The following is a 16188-nucleotide window of genomic DNA, read 5'->3' on the forward strand; positions in this document are numbered from 1 at the left end:
ATTAAACGATTTCATCATGATCTGATTTCAAGCAACAAATGCTTACTGAACTGCAGAGACCGAGTCTGAGAGATGAAGAAACGTGTTTTTGGAGATTATAAAAATGCTAAACGGATTTAACTTGGCAAGCAGAGGCCTGAGAGCTCAATTTGACTCAAGGGATGCCAAAGTATTGAGGGCTGTGGTAAACAGTAACCCAGACCTCCTCCATAAGCTGTCCATTAATAAGGGACCTGAGGGACACATTATAAAATTAACAATTGGAAAATTTAAAACAAATCCAAGATTCCAGCTGAGAGTGTGCAATGTCCAGGTTATATGGTCAATGCAGTAGCTGTCTTTAGGAGATCATCTTGCAGAGAACCTAGAAGTGAGTTTTTTTGTTCTAAAACAAAAGTGAAATGCATTTTTAGGAGGTAAAGTAGGAACCAGTAACACCAGGATGAGAGCTGCTTGCTACTGAAGCCATAGTGCTGATGTGGGTCTGGCAGACCTATCTTGGGGAGCTTTAACAAGGATGGGGTTCCCTTTTGGGGGAAAAAGCAAATGAGGGGGAGCAGATTTCCCCCATCATCTGCTTGTTCCCCTGGTGCTGCTGCTGCAGGCAGAGAAGCTCTGCTGGGTGGTTCTGCACCACGAAGCAGAGAAAGTGTCCATAGGGAGAAGAAAAGTCTTACAAGCAACAATCCTGCCAAGGAGTTGGATTTGGAGTTGCAGGGCCTTTCTGGGCATGGAGCATCAGGAGCAGCAGCTCCTGTTGGACTCCATGGTCCAGGACTCTGGGCAAGAATTGGATCTCGACCAGCACAAGGTGAACACTCACCATCTTACAGGGTCACTGCAGGATTCCAGAGAATCCAACACTTCTCTATCAGTTATGGGGAAAACATCACCATCTGGATTCTGCAGCCATTCCATCTCCAGGAGAATGCTGCTGGCTTTTTTCAGTGTGCTTGAAGCCAAGCATTGCACCCTCCTCACCTCTCTAAGAACAGCATAAAATGGGGATTTAGAGATGGAGACAACTTCTCCACCACTTTACCCTGAAACCATGGGAAGCTCAATCATATGGCTCCTAGCAAAAGGCCAATTTTAATGGCAGCAAATGTCCTTGGACTCTGCTGAGAGAGATCCTTGTTCCTTTTTTAATGGTGAGTCTGGAGCACTGGCTCCACAGCACAATCAGAAGAGAAGTAATTAAGACAAAGATGAGTTTGTAAGGAAAAATAAATACACAAAAATGGGAACTGGCCTTTGTTGACTATCAAACACAGAAGCAGGTTCCAGAAACACCATATGAAGTGACCTAACATATGGATCAAGTAGAAGGACAAAATCCTTTTTTTTTTTTTTTTTAAGTTGTTTGCTTATTGCTGTGGAAGTTGATTCCCTTTTTTTCTCCCCATTCTCAGAAAACTGTCAGGCTTTTCTCCACTGGGTAAAGAAGTTCCTGGGACATTGAAGCTTCCCAAGTGTGTATAGAAATATATTCTTTTGTTTTTTGCAAGAATCAACCTAATATGTGAACTGCATAGGAGCACAGGCACCATTACTTGAGTGTCTTTCTCTTTTCATATTATATGAAGAGCATATAGTAATATTCATATGTTTGTACTGGCAACAGATATAACAAAAATATTGACATTTGTTAATGTGTGCAAGCTCAAGGAATACCAAGCATTTCTCCTCAAAAGAAACACCATGGATGGAAGAATAAAATTTTACCTTTTTTCTGTTTCATTTCCTGTGTATTACAGCTGCTTTGAAGAAAAAGGATAGCTACAAAGAACAAATAAATAAATAAATGACTAAGTGAAATTAAGCTGCTTCTGGTTGATGGTGACTAAGGCTGTACACAGCAGCACAGTGGAAATCAAGAACTCCAGAGCTGATTAAGAAAGGGTTTACAAATGCAGCAGGCAGCTCTGTCATGTTTGCATGGAATCTTTGTTGTTAATTAATGAAGTGGGAATGTTCCCCCTGAAAAGGAGCATGCTGTTCATGTCTGCTGTGCCTCTCAGAGCAAAAGCAGACACTGGGACTGCAGAAACCACACAGATTTAGCGATTTACCACTCTGGCATCTGATGCTGCTTTTACCCCCGCTTCTACCCCAGGACTGAAAGTAAACCCTTACAAGCTTCTCTTGGCTCTTTTTTTTAAAAAATCCATTTAGAAACTTTGAGGGTATATTTTGAGAGGCTGGAAACACCCAGGAAAAACCTGGAAAAACCTGGAAAAACCTGAAAAAACCTGGAAAAACCAGCATCTTTGCTTTGTTTTCACTCCAGGCCTCTCAAAGCCCCAGCTCTAGTGACGTCTGAAAAGGATTTTGTGAGCAGAATCTGGAAGCTTCAGCCCAGCTGATTGATTGTGTTTAATTGCCTTTTGGTTTCATCAAGCCAGAGCCATAAATCTGCTCTGTGTCAAACAGAGGGAGTCGATTAATGGGGCAGTGGCTGTCTAGTCAGGTTACAAAGAAATCTCAATGCAAATACAATTTTTTTTCCTTTTTTACAAGAAATCTCCATCGCAAATACAAAATATGGGTGTTTGAGGATGTGTGGGTTTTAAACTACTGAACCAAAAAGTCAAATGAAGGGCAAGCAAAGAGGAAAAAAACCCCAAACACCCCACTACTTTTAACTCAAAATAATAACATTTTTCCTTTTTCACCATTTTACCATTTTAATCTGGTTAGTAACATTTTTATTGACCCCCTCAGAACCCTGTCATGATTATGTCCATTATGTGATTACCAAATATTTATATAGCATTACTCTCCTGATTTAAAAACCTGCAAACAGGTTTTTTTAATTTCTTTACAGAATTTCTTGTACAGACCTGGTGTGCATACATAATTAGAAATAAATATAGTATTTTCAGTGAAAAATATGACAAAAGGGCCACTTAACTCTAAAGAACAAATCAACAGATTATGTTTCATTGACCAGTTGATAAATAAATATTACAACTCCACTGACATGACTGAAGTCTTGGATTACATCAGCTGAAGAAGCCCCACCATTTGTTATAGCAGCTGTCAAGGAACAAGTCTTGGAAATTTTAAAGGAGAGAGAAAATACCAATTTGAAAAATATACAGGCAAATTTTTACTACTTACAATTCCCAGCAGAAACCCAAATGTTTGGGGTTTTTTTTTTTCTCAGTTGTCTGACCTGAAAAATGCAAATACTTTTAAAAAAGAAACTTACTGAAAATAACCGAAATAGACTCAAGAGAATAGGTAAGAATGGGGAGTATTCATGAAAGAAAAAGCTTCAGCTTTGTCACTGCAGGCCAGGATTTCCCCAGGAGGATTTGTGGTGGTGGAAAATTATTCTCAAGTGCTTTTGGCACCCAGGATTTGGCACATGACCCTTGAGACTCTGGGACCATGTAAGAAGATGAGCCCCAATTTCCCCAGCAGGGTCACACCTGCCCTGTCCAGCCTTCTGGACACACAGAGCCCCATTCCCATGGCAGAGCCCTCACTTACTGAATTTGGTATTCAGCAGGCAATTCGTGCATCTCTGGGCCAAGAAACTTTTGGAATAAGAAGTCCTGCATGCTGCTGAGAAACCCTAAAATAAATTATAGTTGTGCCAGGGAAACACATCTAGAGAAAATATTGCACCTTGGCTACCTTCTCTCAGATGTCTTTAAAACAGTTTTGGGGGAGTATTGATTTTTTTTCCCGCCATAAATTGTATTTCCCATTGGTTTCTGTATAATGGGCCATGGATTTCCAGCAGGACACCAGGGCTCCTGTTTGCTGGCCTCTTTCTCCACCCTCTCAGACAATTCAGAGATGCCCCAGCAGAAGAGAGGAGCTGCTCCCCTGCCACAGAGAATTGTTATTCCTCCCTGGAAATGAGGACTTGGGAAAAGCTTTCCCAGTATTTCACTATTTCAAGGAAAAGAACCTGGTCCCAGCACCCAGGGCTGGGCAAGGGAAATGGGACCAAGACACTCACAAACCACCCCAAAACCATCCTGGCCCCTGGCCTCCCTCTGGTTCCACTTCTCCTCTGGACAAATCCTGGAGAATCAGGAAAAAACCATCAAAACATTGGTTGATAGTCTGAGCAATATGGAAATCTTTGATCCTGCAAAGTGTATTCTTCAAGGAAACCTCATCTTCAGCCTGAACTGGAAACAAAACATTTGAAAAGCAAAATTATTTGTGGTAACTGGATGCCAGTTAGAGCTAGTCTGTTCTGGTTTGACAAAATCTAAATACTCCATTTCCTACTCTGACATTTTATGCCACTGTTTACTATTAAATAGCTGCAACTTAAAATGGCTTCATTTCCTTCTGAGTCTTTATCATTCTGATAAAGTCAAAATACTCCATCTGATAAAGTCAAAATTCTGATAAAGTCAAAATACTCCATCTTCTGCAGGGCACTCTTGCTCTAGAAAGCTTCTGACAAAACACTGCACAGGAATCCAATCCCAACATTTTTGGCCAGCTGTGATAATCACAAACAAGCCAGGACCTGACATTTACCATCCTTAATAGAGGGGGATCTCTCTTGTTAAATGCATCACTAAATTGAATTTACTGAACAATACATCCCACTGACAGCCTCCACTTGTGCCAGCACAGCTTTCCAGGACTCTGCTGCAGATCTGGGTTACCTTTGGCCAACAGCACAGATTTGCAAAATCACAAAGTTTCAGCTGGAAAGGACCCCGGAGATCATCTTGGCCAACCTTGTGTTGAAAGCAGGGCCTTAGATGAGGTTATCCACGGCCCTGGCAAGCCAAGTTCCTGAATATCTACAGCCAGGAAGATTCCACTGCTTCTCCAGGCAGTTCAGTCCAAGTGGTCCCAAAGTGAAGAAATTGCTCCTAAAATTCAGATAGAAGTACCCTGAAGTAACTGGTACCTCCTCCCCTTGTTCTCTCAGCGCTGTCTCCATCTTCTCCCTCCTCTAGGAGCTCTACAGAAAAGGTTAACAGGCAAATCTAATAAAAGGGGATAAAAAAGAACACTTGCTCCACAAAATCTGCTGCATTTAAGCTGCTTGTAACATTCAGGACTCGTGGCAACAAAATCTCAGGAGTACAGACATTTTCACAGGCAGTCTTTCCAAGAACAAACTGTTGGAGGCACCTTATGCCTCATCCCAACAACCTTATTACATTTACTGTGGAAAAATCAATGACTTTTTTCTAATTGTTAGATCAAATTATGCAAGTACAGAACTTCCTGATTATGGAATGGACAGATGACCTTTCAAAAACAGGTGTTGGTTGGATTTTTTTCCCCCCTTTCTATGGCTGGGGGTATTTTTTAATGAATAGCAACTATTTACTTCTTTTTTTTTCCTCAAGTATGTTCGGCCACTTAAAAAATGTAAAGAAAACTAAAACATAATAAAGTTACTAGGACCTGTCTTCTGACAATATTTTCCTTTTCCTAATCAGACATACACATAAAATTTCCTGCACTACAGAAAAATCTTTAAAACTCATCACTGGTATTAACCTTCTCTTGGTTTAATTTATCACGTTGAGATCATTGAACCTTTCACTAAAATGATGCTCTCTAAACCTCAGGGTTCTGTGGTGCTTTTTTCTCAAGGGCTAGACATGAAAATTGCTGCATTGTGCACACAGCCTTGCTCATCTTGCTTCCAGAAATAAAACAGTCAATTTGTTTGTCTTTAGACAAATATGAAACTCCCAGCACAGCTGAACTCTTTTGTAAAGGCAAAATGAACCAGATATTGGATGGTATAACATCAACAGAAGAAAGAACAAGCTGTATTCTAATCTGATGCATACAGCCTGTGCTATTTGGTATATTACAGCCAAAAATTGCAGTCTTGTCTGATATATATCACCCCTGCTACTGGCTAAATTACAGTAAAAAAGTGGAAACCCTCCAAAACAGGCAATATCAACTTGTTCACGGATTTGAGCTGTAAGAAACCGCATTTCTACATTATTGTTCCATATATTACACAGAGTTGATTCAAATGAATACCTAAGGGAAGGACAAAAACCAAGGAGATGTTGAAGGGAACTGATCACACACAGAACACAGCCCTCATTATCCACATGTATCAGTGTAAATCCACTTCCTGACAAAATGCACTGCTCCCATTAATGGCAACTTTACTTTCAGATGAGACAGCAATCCCAAATCCTCAAGCCTTCTATTCATGAACGACCCAAAGGTAGGATTTTGAACAGGTTTCAGTGCTGGATTTTATTTTCTGGTGCCTACTTTCCTCTTGCAACTCCACACACGGAGGATAATCTGCTTCTCCCCAAAAACTGAGGCTTCTGTGCCCTGCCCTAGAGCCAGGGTTTCCACAGAAGGAGATCAGACAACAGCAGAGGAGAAGAAAGTCTTCAGATAGCAAGAAAGAATAAAAACTTAATCCAGGGATTACAGTATAAAATTAGGAAAAAGACATAACAGACTTCAGATAACATTTGTGGAACTGTGGAATACCTCCAAGGTGCAAATCTAACTCTTTGAGAGCTAAGAAAATGAACATAGAAAACCCAATTCACCTGTTTGAAACAAAATCAGGGCAACAAATAAGTTTCCATTAATTAACAGCACCTTTCCACCACATTTCTGTACATTTTCAACTGTTTTTATAAAAAGGTACCAAAGCAGAAGAGATGCACTTAAATCCATTTCAATACAAGCAGAGCAAGATTCAAGATCCTCTGAGAGCCTTTAAAAAAAAATCTTAAAACCAGACATGTGTCATTACAGCCATTGTGGTTTCTGTCACAGTAGCCACCACTGCTGCTGATTGGAATAGAGGTTGTGGGGAAAGGAAATTATGGTTTCCAGTGAAAGTCAATGGGAATCTTTCAATCAGATAATTCTTAATTGAAAACCACCAGTTTTTAACAGGAATTTTTAGAAGAAGTTTCTTAGTGTTGGCATGGGGTTTTCAGTCAGAGTAGAAAGAGGCAGAAAGGAACCAAAGAACAGTTTGGTGTCTGAAGCACTTCCAGAGCACATCCAACATCCCTCTCCAGGCTAACCTGCAGCAATGTGACCAAAAAGTTCTGCCTCAAGCACAGGCTGTTTTGGGGTGTCTTCCTTCTGCTTTCAAGCTTAAAAAAAAAAAAGGAAAAATACAACAGAAGACTTTTGAACTCTTGCCATGACACCAAACTTTTCCCCTCTTTGCATCTGTTATGATTTTTTAAAAAATCTCCCATGCAAATGGTTGTCCAGCTCCCCTTGAATGAATCAGAAACCTCAATAATTAAAGGATACAGCCTAAATAAAAAGAGAACATACTTTGGGTCTGCACTATGAACACTTCAAGCCATTTTCCACCAAAGACTGTATATATGTTTACTCAAATAACCCATGCTATTCATGAGTAGACTTTTAAAAGACAGAGGCAAAAGCATTATTCCTGAAAGGATTGCTTTGTGATATAGGATCTATGATAAGGCCCAAAGGAAGCTTTTCTGGATGTGTTCCATCGCTTGATGTTCAGGAAACCATTTTGTATGACACAAAGGATTAGGAAAAATAAGCTGCATGACATTTATTTTGTAATTTTAACATTAATATCTGTAGAAACATTTTATTGTCAGTACAAAAGTTAACAGATTTTAATACTTATTTTACCCAATTAAAAAATTATTAAAAAAAAAAAACCAAAAAACAAAACAAACACACCACCACATTAAACAGTGAAATTTGCATTCATATTCCATGGCCATATCAATGTGAATGTTCTGAAAGTAAAAATACAAGATTCTGTAAAAAAGATGCAAACAACAGTGATATTCTAGCAGCGGCCAGTGCTACACCTACTGTTATGGAATGGTTCAGAAGGAAATACTGGAGTCAGCATGAATTAATCCCCTAAAAAGATGCTGATATTCCTATGGCAAGCTGTCATTATAAACAACTTCTCTCTTTTTAACTTAAGTTACAATAGAGGGATAAAGGCAAAAGATCCAGGCCAAAAGGTCTGGAACCTATTATCCAACTGAGGCAAGAGAATTGTAGATAATTTGATGCATGTGCAACTCAGGGTAGAAGCTCAGCTCCTTTTAGAGCAGTCTGTTCTGCTGTGCCTATAGATCAATCCATGTCTCTCCTTACTTTAAGAACCTTCTTCAAAATGTCCTTTATTTTCCTTTTTTTGTTTTTTTTTTTGGAGTGGAACGACTCTGCTTTTTGGACCTTAAAGGAAAAAGACTTTCTTGTTAAAGGATTTGGTTGTGATAAGAATAATCAGCTGACACTGCAGTTTTTAAACACAAATAAATCAAAAGTTTAATTTCCCCAAATTAGTTATATACTGTAAATATTTCTTTTCTTAAAGATCTGAAAACTAGTAAAGTCTGAGCAATATATCTACTAGTCCTCTGTGCTGCCTGCATAGAAATGCCATTTAAATTACAAAAACACAACAACCCTATAAACGATTAACTGTTTTGTACATTACCAATTAGTTAATAAATTAATGATATACCATTTTCCCTGAAAGCAAAGTATTTTCCACCTTTGGATGGTGAAAATTAAGAAATTCTGTGTAAGAACAGCATTTAGCAAATAGCTGTTAAAAAAGAGACTAATTTGCTAGGTGGATTGGGACATCCATTTTTTAAATCAATACAAAAAATAATTCATTGTAAATATATATAATATATATTTATACATATTTTTGAATATATTTACATACATCCAGCACCTATATACTGCATTTGTGCTCTGTAAGTGTGTGCCAACATATATTTTCTCCAAATATTACAAAATAAACAAGAAAGGCAGACCCAGAGTTTGCCTCAAGTCCAACTGGTCCATTGTACAAACAAAGTCTGTTGCAGCTCACAGGAAGCCAGAAAATTGATAGCAATGGGTATCTAGACACAGCTCATAAACATTCTTCTTTCTTGGGAACATCTGAAAGCTGCAAGTGATGAGAATCTTTATGTAGATTTCCTCCAAATTGGTTTTTTTTTTCCTTTTTTCCTCTCTCTTTATTTTTTTTTTCCGCATCTCCTATGTACAAGCAGAAACATGAAGGTCCTGGAGGAAAGCTTTAGCTTTGCATACGGTAGGTAGCTTGGTGCTCTTGCCTCTTTTGCTCCTCTTTTCATGTTTTCACACTCCCGTTCATGTGCTGGTACTTGGGGAGACAAGGTTCGTAAGGCATCGGGTCTGGGGAGAACACGGAGTCGTCCCCCGAGGAACACGAGCTCCTCGTGTCGGGGTAGCTGGGTGAATACTGTTCCAGAGGCCCACTGAGGTCCAGATACTCCTGTGGCAAGAGGAATAAAACCAGTTTTTAGTCAGGGAGGAGAGCTGACAGTGCAATGTCACCCCTGCGCAGATTTTGGAAGAGAGCAGTTTGAGAATGACGCTCGCTCACAGTGAATCAGCTGCGTTCAAAACTGCCTTGTTGCCTAAATACCTCATAAAACAAGGAGCTCGACTAGGGGAAGAAAAAACAAGCCAATAACACGGTATTTTCTGAACTCCAACATCACCAGCATTAGCTGTGTCAGTGGGAATAAACATGGCAACCACATCAAAAGAGGGCTTTTCACTCGCAATGATAAAAATGAAATTTCATCCTAAATAGAACCATTTTTCTTTAGCACATGGTAGTGATTTGGAGAGGGAAAGACGCTTCCAACTTTGTATGCCTTTGGTCACTTTGAATCTCTGTTTTATATTCTGTGATATTAAATTTGCGTTTCAACATGCAGTGGCATACGTGCAAAAAAGATCTGAAGGAAAAACAAAATCAAATTCACACGATTTGGGTTTTTGACACCACATATTTGTGTCTTGTGCGTCCCAGAGTAGCCATGACCAAAGCAGTCATTAAAAAAGGAAATATCATCTGCTGAATCCAAGTTTTGGGTTAAGGCTCTTTTGCTAGAAACAACAGTTTTGGCAAGAGAATAAAGTTATTTTTCCCCTTGAAATGTTCCTTCTCTTTTAACTTCTAAAGGCAGCTGCATTCATTTAAATGCAATCTCTTCATTTGCTAAACCACAAGTCATGATCGCACTGACGAGTCGAGTCTTCCACCTCAGTCAGTATTTTATGCTGCTGTGCTTAGGTTTGGGGTAATTTAGTCCTTTGGCTAACATTCCTTTTTTTTAAGTCAGAGATTCAGTCATTACCATCTTAGAGTTTAAAAATGGTCACCATTTTAAAAGGAGGGTGTGGTATGTTTTAAAATGCTGGAAAATGTAATAGGGACCAAAAGGAGGGAGTTTGGATCTATTGATTACTGACTATGTGGCTGCCCAGGCTCTTGAAAAATCCACGAGGGCAATCCTGTTACATATTTGTGGATTAGAAAATCAGCCCTATGTGAGCAGAAATAACCAGACATTTTCTAAATAGATAGAAGAAGAAAAGATCCCAGTCTCTGAAGAACCAGGACTTTCCCAGGGGCTATCAGATATGGCTCATCATATGAGAAGACTTGATGTAACTCAGATATTAACTCAGTACTGAAGATAGGGCCCTTATCCAGTGTCAACAGCCAGAGTCACACCAAGGGCCACAAGAACCAGCACCAGGTTGGTTTCTGGTGCTGACAAAGCACCACAGCCACGAGGCTGACTCCTGGTGACTTCTGCTCATGTGGGTCACAGAAACATGGGAATGAGTGTCTTTTGGGGAAAAAAACACAGCAAGAAAACACATTAACAACCCAACAAGCAATGATTCAACATGGTAAGGAGTGAGGTGTTACTATTTAAGCAGAAATCATTACTTGCACAAAAGCAGAAGAAATTATTGGCTACCCCAGCAAAATGAATTGTTGGGTAAACCAGACTGAGCCAGGGTTATTCTGGGGGGAGAGTGGGGAGAGGACAAGCAGAAGTGAGCCTGGAGGATCTGCACTTCAGGAAGACCATGCAGATTGCACAGAATCAGAGATCTCCAAAGGAGGAAAATGGGACACGTTGGAGCTCTCAGGAGGCACCGAGATGACGACAAGCGCTCGGGAACATGAAACGCGCTGCGAAGACAAGTGAAATGATTTGCTTTCTATGTCCAGGGTAAATAGGACAAAAGCAATAGCTGATGTTGAAAGATTAGAGATTAGGAAAACAAAGCAACAGGCTGTCCAGAGGCGATGCCGAAATACAGCAGTGGAGATCTGTGAGGACAAGTTACATAAACATCTGTCAGGAATGACAAACGTATAGTGGGCCCTGCCACAGGCCCATCAGATGGACTGGATGCGTTCCTAAGCTTTTTCCAGACGTTTTTTCCTATGATTCTAGTCTAAAGCAATTTACATAACCCTAAAGGCCTTTTCAGGTTAACTTTGAGATCATTCCAGGTCTATGAGCAGTACGGGGTTGGGAAGGCTCGACGGTTAAACACACGCAAGAAAGAAAGCAATATCCTTTCCCAGGCTTGGAATTGCAGCCCAGAACCTCCCTCTTGAATTTGCAAACACGTATCCAGTCCAAGCCACCCAGCACTCTGCAGTGGCAGCCAGCCCACCTCCAACTGGTCTTGTGAAATCATGTATGAATTAGGCAGGAGAAGATGCAGGGAGTACTGGATGAGGTGAAAATGGTAACAGGACACAGGGCTACATCCATGGCTCCAGAGAGAGAGCATATTCCTTCATATCTCGCCCTGAAGGTGCCACTCTTTTTAGAGAAAGCCTTAAAAACAGAACCCAGATAAATTTACAGCTGCTACTGAAGCCAAAGAATCTTTTTCAACCAGATCTGGGCAAACGATCATAAAAAATGCCACCTCTTTATTCAGGTTCTCCTGTCATCTCCATTGTGAAAAGGCTTTCCCAAAGCTGCTTCACAATCCATTTTTTATTTCTCTAACAATTCAAAAAAATTAGAACATAATAACGTTGAGGAGCCACATAGAGTGATTCAAATCTTTTTTTCTACAAAGAAGCAATAACAAATACCAAAATCTTGTTTTGAAATGGTCAAATCCAGTTGTTGCAACTTCCCTGTGTAACTGCTTTGTTCTTTTTTTGCTCCCATTAAGCATTTCATTTCTCATAAATAATAGGAGTTTGTAGAATATTTCTGGGACACCAAGTATTGTCTCTCAAAAGAAATTTCCACCAAAAGAATCAACATTTCCATCACTTGTGATTTTTTCAAAGGTGCACATGGTTCAGTGATAAGAGGACTGATTCCTGTGTGAATACCCTAATCAGTGTGTTCCTTGCTAAAACTAATAATATCTCAGACCTCTGAAAGAAAGCTCTTCAAATAAAACCTTCCTGCATTCACACAGCCCAACCTGAAGCAGTGCTAGGCAGGACCTTTGGATAATTGGATGGCTGTTTGCACATCCCCTGTGGGTCCTCATTCCCTCCACAGAGAGCTGTTGCAGTGAACCTAATTCACTCTCAGACACATCATCTGAAATCTGCCACTGACAGTTTCTCCTCTCCTGACCTACATAGCATGGCTGGGAGTCAAACTGAGCCAGCAAATGAGAACCACCAGAACTCCACACCCCTCCCTCACGTGCAATTCCTGCTGAAACACAAACACTGCCCCTCAACCTGCCACGTGCCTGTCCCTCGACACTAAAAGCATCCAGAGATGCAGCGAGAAATAAACAAAAACTCCTCAAAGATGTGCTTCTTTTTAGTTACATAATTCCAGGCACAATGGCAGGAGAGCCAGGATTTCATAGGATACATAGCTTAGCTGCGTGTAACCTCAGAGGACAATGACAAACAGAATAAGGAGTGAACTTGAGCGGGATTTCATAATTGAATAAATTCCATCTGTCCCCTGAACCATTTTTCCTGATCAGCAGCTTGTGGGGGGGAGACAATTTACCTACCTCATTAGTTGTGAGAGTGAGAATCCGATCCAAGTCCTCCACCAACTGTTTGAAAGTGGGTCTGTGAGAAGGCACAGCATGCCAGCAATCTCTCATCATCATATAGCTGGAAGAAACACACATTTGCTTGGCTTAATTAAAATCACACATCCTCCTCACAAACCTTTCCGTGCACAGTCAGTGCTGCCCTTCACAAGGAAAGCAGCAAGCACACACATGGGCCACTGAAAATCCCACTGAAATCCTGGCACTGCCTCACAGGGGCTTCCTACTCCTGTCTCTCCCTTGCTCAGTGTCTAAATTACCTTTTTGTGGGCCCAATTCTGTGGCCCAGCAACTTCAAAGGCATTAAATTACAATATTTTTAACATGTCAGGGATTGCAGTCTTTGTGAAGAGATTAAAATGCAAAAAATTTTAAATATAGTTAAGGTCTGTATTGGAATCTCTGAAATCACAGTCCCCACACCACCAGGAGATAATGCTGTGTTAACACAGGAATTCCAGGTGTATTTTGTTCTATATAAAAGCAGCTTGATGTACCTCATCTTTGATTAGTGGTATGTGCAACATTTATGAATTTCTATGTTAATAACATTAAAATCAAACAAATATGGGCGTAAAAACACTGACAGAGACTGGCTTGCAGATGATTTCTTCTTCCTGCAATAGGATCACAGCAGGGTGTGCAAAGAAGCATCCTCTGCCAAACATTTCCTGAAATCCTTCCCATACCTTTTCCTTACCCACCTACACCCTCACAAATACCCTGAATTTTAGAGTCAAGCAGCTCTGAAAGTGTTTGATTCTTCTGGGGGCATCACTAAACACATGAACTCAGTACAGCTGTGCCCTGCAGCCCTGGCACAGCAGGGCAGGGTCCTTACAGCTCATTGGTGCAGTTGGCAGGTTTATCCATCCGGTGCCCTTCTTTAAGCAGCTTAAAAAGTTCCTCCACTGGGATTCCTGGGTAGGGTGACCCTCCTAAGGTGAAGATCTCCCACATTAACACACCAAATGACCAACTGCAAACCAAAGAGAAAACTGCATTAGTAGACCTGCCTGGAAGCAGAGATCCCATCCCTCCTAGAGGTGTTTCAGCCAGGTCTGCCTGCCCAGAGCAGGACAGGGATCTGGGACGTGCATCAGATGGAAGGACAGCATTTAGGATGGGGACTAACCCCAGCATGTTCCCAAATACCCTCTTTGCCTCTGTCTGCTGTGCTCTGAGCACCCGGGGGCTACTGCCCAGCACTGCATCTTCACAGCCTAATGACTTACAGAGCCCTCCCAGCTCAGCTGGGGTGCAATTATGTGGCAGGATATTTTGGAAAAAGCAAGACTGTTCAAAACAAAAATATTTTGCGTCACCCTGCCTTTCTTTTACTTTTTTTTCCCCTCTCTTTTGTTGCTAACTTCTTCTGCTAGGAAATGAAGAGGGATAATTTTTAAGCCAGTTTTCTGCCTCATCCTGCCTGGCTGGCAAGCTGGGGCTCTGTGGCAGGCAGCTCTGCCAGGTGAGCACCAGCACAGAGCCTCAACTGGCTCCCCAGCTCCTCTGCAGCTCCCCCAGCTCTGCAGCACCGTGTTTTAGTAAACTGTTTGCACAAACTTACAATAATATTATCTTTAGCCATCTTCAAAGCCACCATGGGGCCAAGAGTCTCCAAGCCCCAGCTGAAATCCTCGTGTTCCCTGGCTGCTGAGGAGCTCAGGCTGACTCTCAGTCCCGAGCCAGTGAAGTGGTTTACTTCACAGTCACTTAAATATTTTGCCAAGATGTTATTTTAAAACACAAGTTTGATCCACCCTTAACCTGTGTATATAGTTTCCTTTGTAAATGATGTAGAGATTGCAGGAAACGCCTCAGCAAATGATTTTCTTAAGGAGACAGCGGCTTGGAAACTGCACCCAGGTTAAAGAAAGAGGAGATAATTCTTATTTTCTCCATCCTGCCTTTTTCCTTTTTAACCCTGCACTGACTTGCCTAACCTTTGGCTCCTCTGTTGGGAAGCATCCAGCCCTTTACAGTTAATAGCTTTTCTTGGAGAAATAAAAAACAGAATCTTCATCTGTATTGCATAAGAAATAAATGTCTACTTCAAGCACATAGAACTGTAATAGGAAGCAGAATAAACCCTGAGCAGTTGCATCAGCCAGTGGCTCTGTGCACACATTAAAAGAGTTTTGAAGTGTCAGAGTCCAGTGATTTCCTATTACATGTGAAGTACTGCTGGGAAGCAACTCCACTTCTGAAAATCAGAGAAAACTTTTCCAGCGTACCCAGCCTACGTTTTATTGCACCCAATCTCAGCACAGATTTTTATAAGAAGTTTTCAGGAACTTTCTTTTTTTTCTCATTCTTTTCTCTCTCTCTCTCCTTTTATTTTTTTTAAACCTGAAGGAAGTCCAGAGCATGTCAAAAGGCAAGCAAATTAGATAGACTCTTTGTAGCTGCACATCCGTAAATAAGTTCAAGGGGGGAAACTTCCGCAGTGACAGAAGGAGGTTAGCATTTTCCACCTTTCATGTGCTTTGAAGCTGGGCAGATTAGTAACAGAGCACTGGTTAGCAGTCTACCATAAAATCCTCACTTTCTAAGGGCAAGTCCTGTTCCATCTATTAATACGTGAAACAGAATGAAAACTCTTAAAGGTAAAGGACAACAGCAAAACATATATGAAATAACCCGAATTTTAACAAACACAAAGCAAAACAGCCCCCCCTTCCCATGCCCAAAACCCCACTGAAATCAGGCCACTTACACATCACTTTGATGTGTGTAAACTCTGTCAAACAGAGCTTCTGGAGCCATCCACTTTACTGGAAGCCGTCCCTGTGAGTTTGGAGAGGAAGAAGAATTAAAATGGCAGTGATTTGCAGGATGATTTCTCTAAGAGCTGTCTGCTAAAGCAACCAGCACATCATTTACCTTGAACATTTTCAGTGAGAGAACAGTAAGATGGGCTAAAGCACAGAGACTGTTATAAAAATGGATACAAGCACTGAAGATAAAATTAAAAGCAATTTAGAGTTCCCAAAAATTTCCCAGATTGCTTGCAAGGAGAATGATAGAATAAGCAGATTAAAATCAAAAGTATCATTCTGCTATGGCTCTTTAAAGATAAAAAACCCCACAATTAATAAACTTCTGAAAAACAAGCCTGCCTGCAAAAATGAATTGATTACTAAATCCAAAAATTTTGTTTTCCTATCCCAAAGCTCACAGTCAGAGCTGCCTGTTGCTTTGCACACACAGAGTTGGGAATTGCACTGGGTCTGAAATGAAGAATGTTCAATCCCCTCCAATGCTGCTGTATATTGTGGTTCTGGCTTCTGGAAGTAGGCAGATGTTACCATTAAAATGCCA

General features: G+C 40.8%; 1 protein-coding gene across 8 annotated transcripts in view; it reads right to left on the bottom strand.

Annotated features, from left to right (window-relative positions):
* Positions 1-8960: 8960 nt before the first annotated feature.
* Positions 8961-16188, bottom strand: part of FGFR2 (fibroblast growth factor receptor 2) — a 79464-nt gene continuing 72236 nt past the window's right edge. For all 8 annotated transcript variants that reach the window (XM_071445987.1, XM_071445981.1, XM_071445984.1 and 5 more), the window contains 4 exons: positions 15584-15654; positions 13706-13843; positions 12820-12925; positions 8961-9268 (listed from right to left, as the gene is read on the bottom strand). In XM_071445987.1, the coding sequence (XP_071302088.1) occupies positions 9104-9268; positions 12820-12925; positions 13706-13843; positions 15584-15654 (480 nt within the window). In that variant the 3' untranslated portion in view covers positions 8961-9103. The remainder of the gene's footprint in view (positions 9269-12819; positions 12926-13705; positions 13844-15583; positions 15655-16188) is intronic.

This window comes from Agelaius tricolor, unplaced genomic scaffold (assembly GCF_023055355.1).
Source record: "Agelaius tricolor isolate 1412-34295 unplaced genomic scaffold, bAgeTri1.0.p SCAF_22, whole genome shotgun sequence".
Taxonomy (NCBI): Eukaryota; Metazoa; Chordata; class Aves; order Passeriformes; family Icteridae; genus Agelaius; species Agelaius tricolor.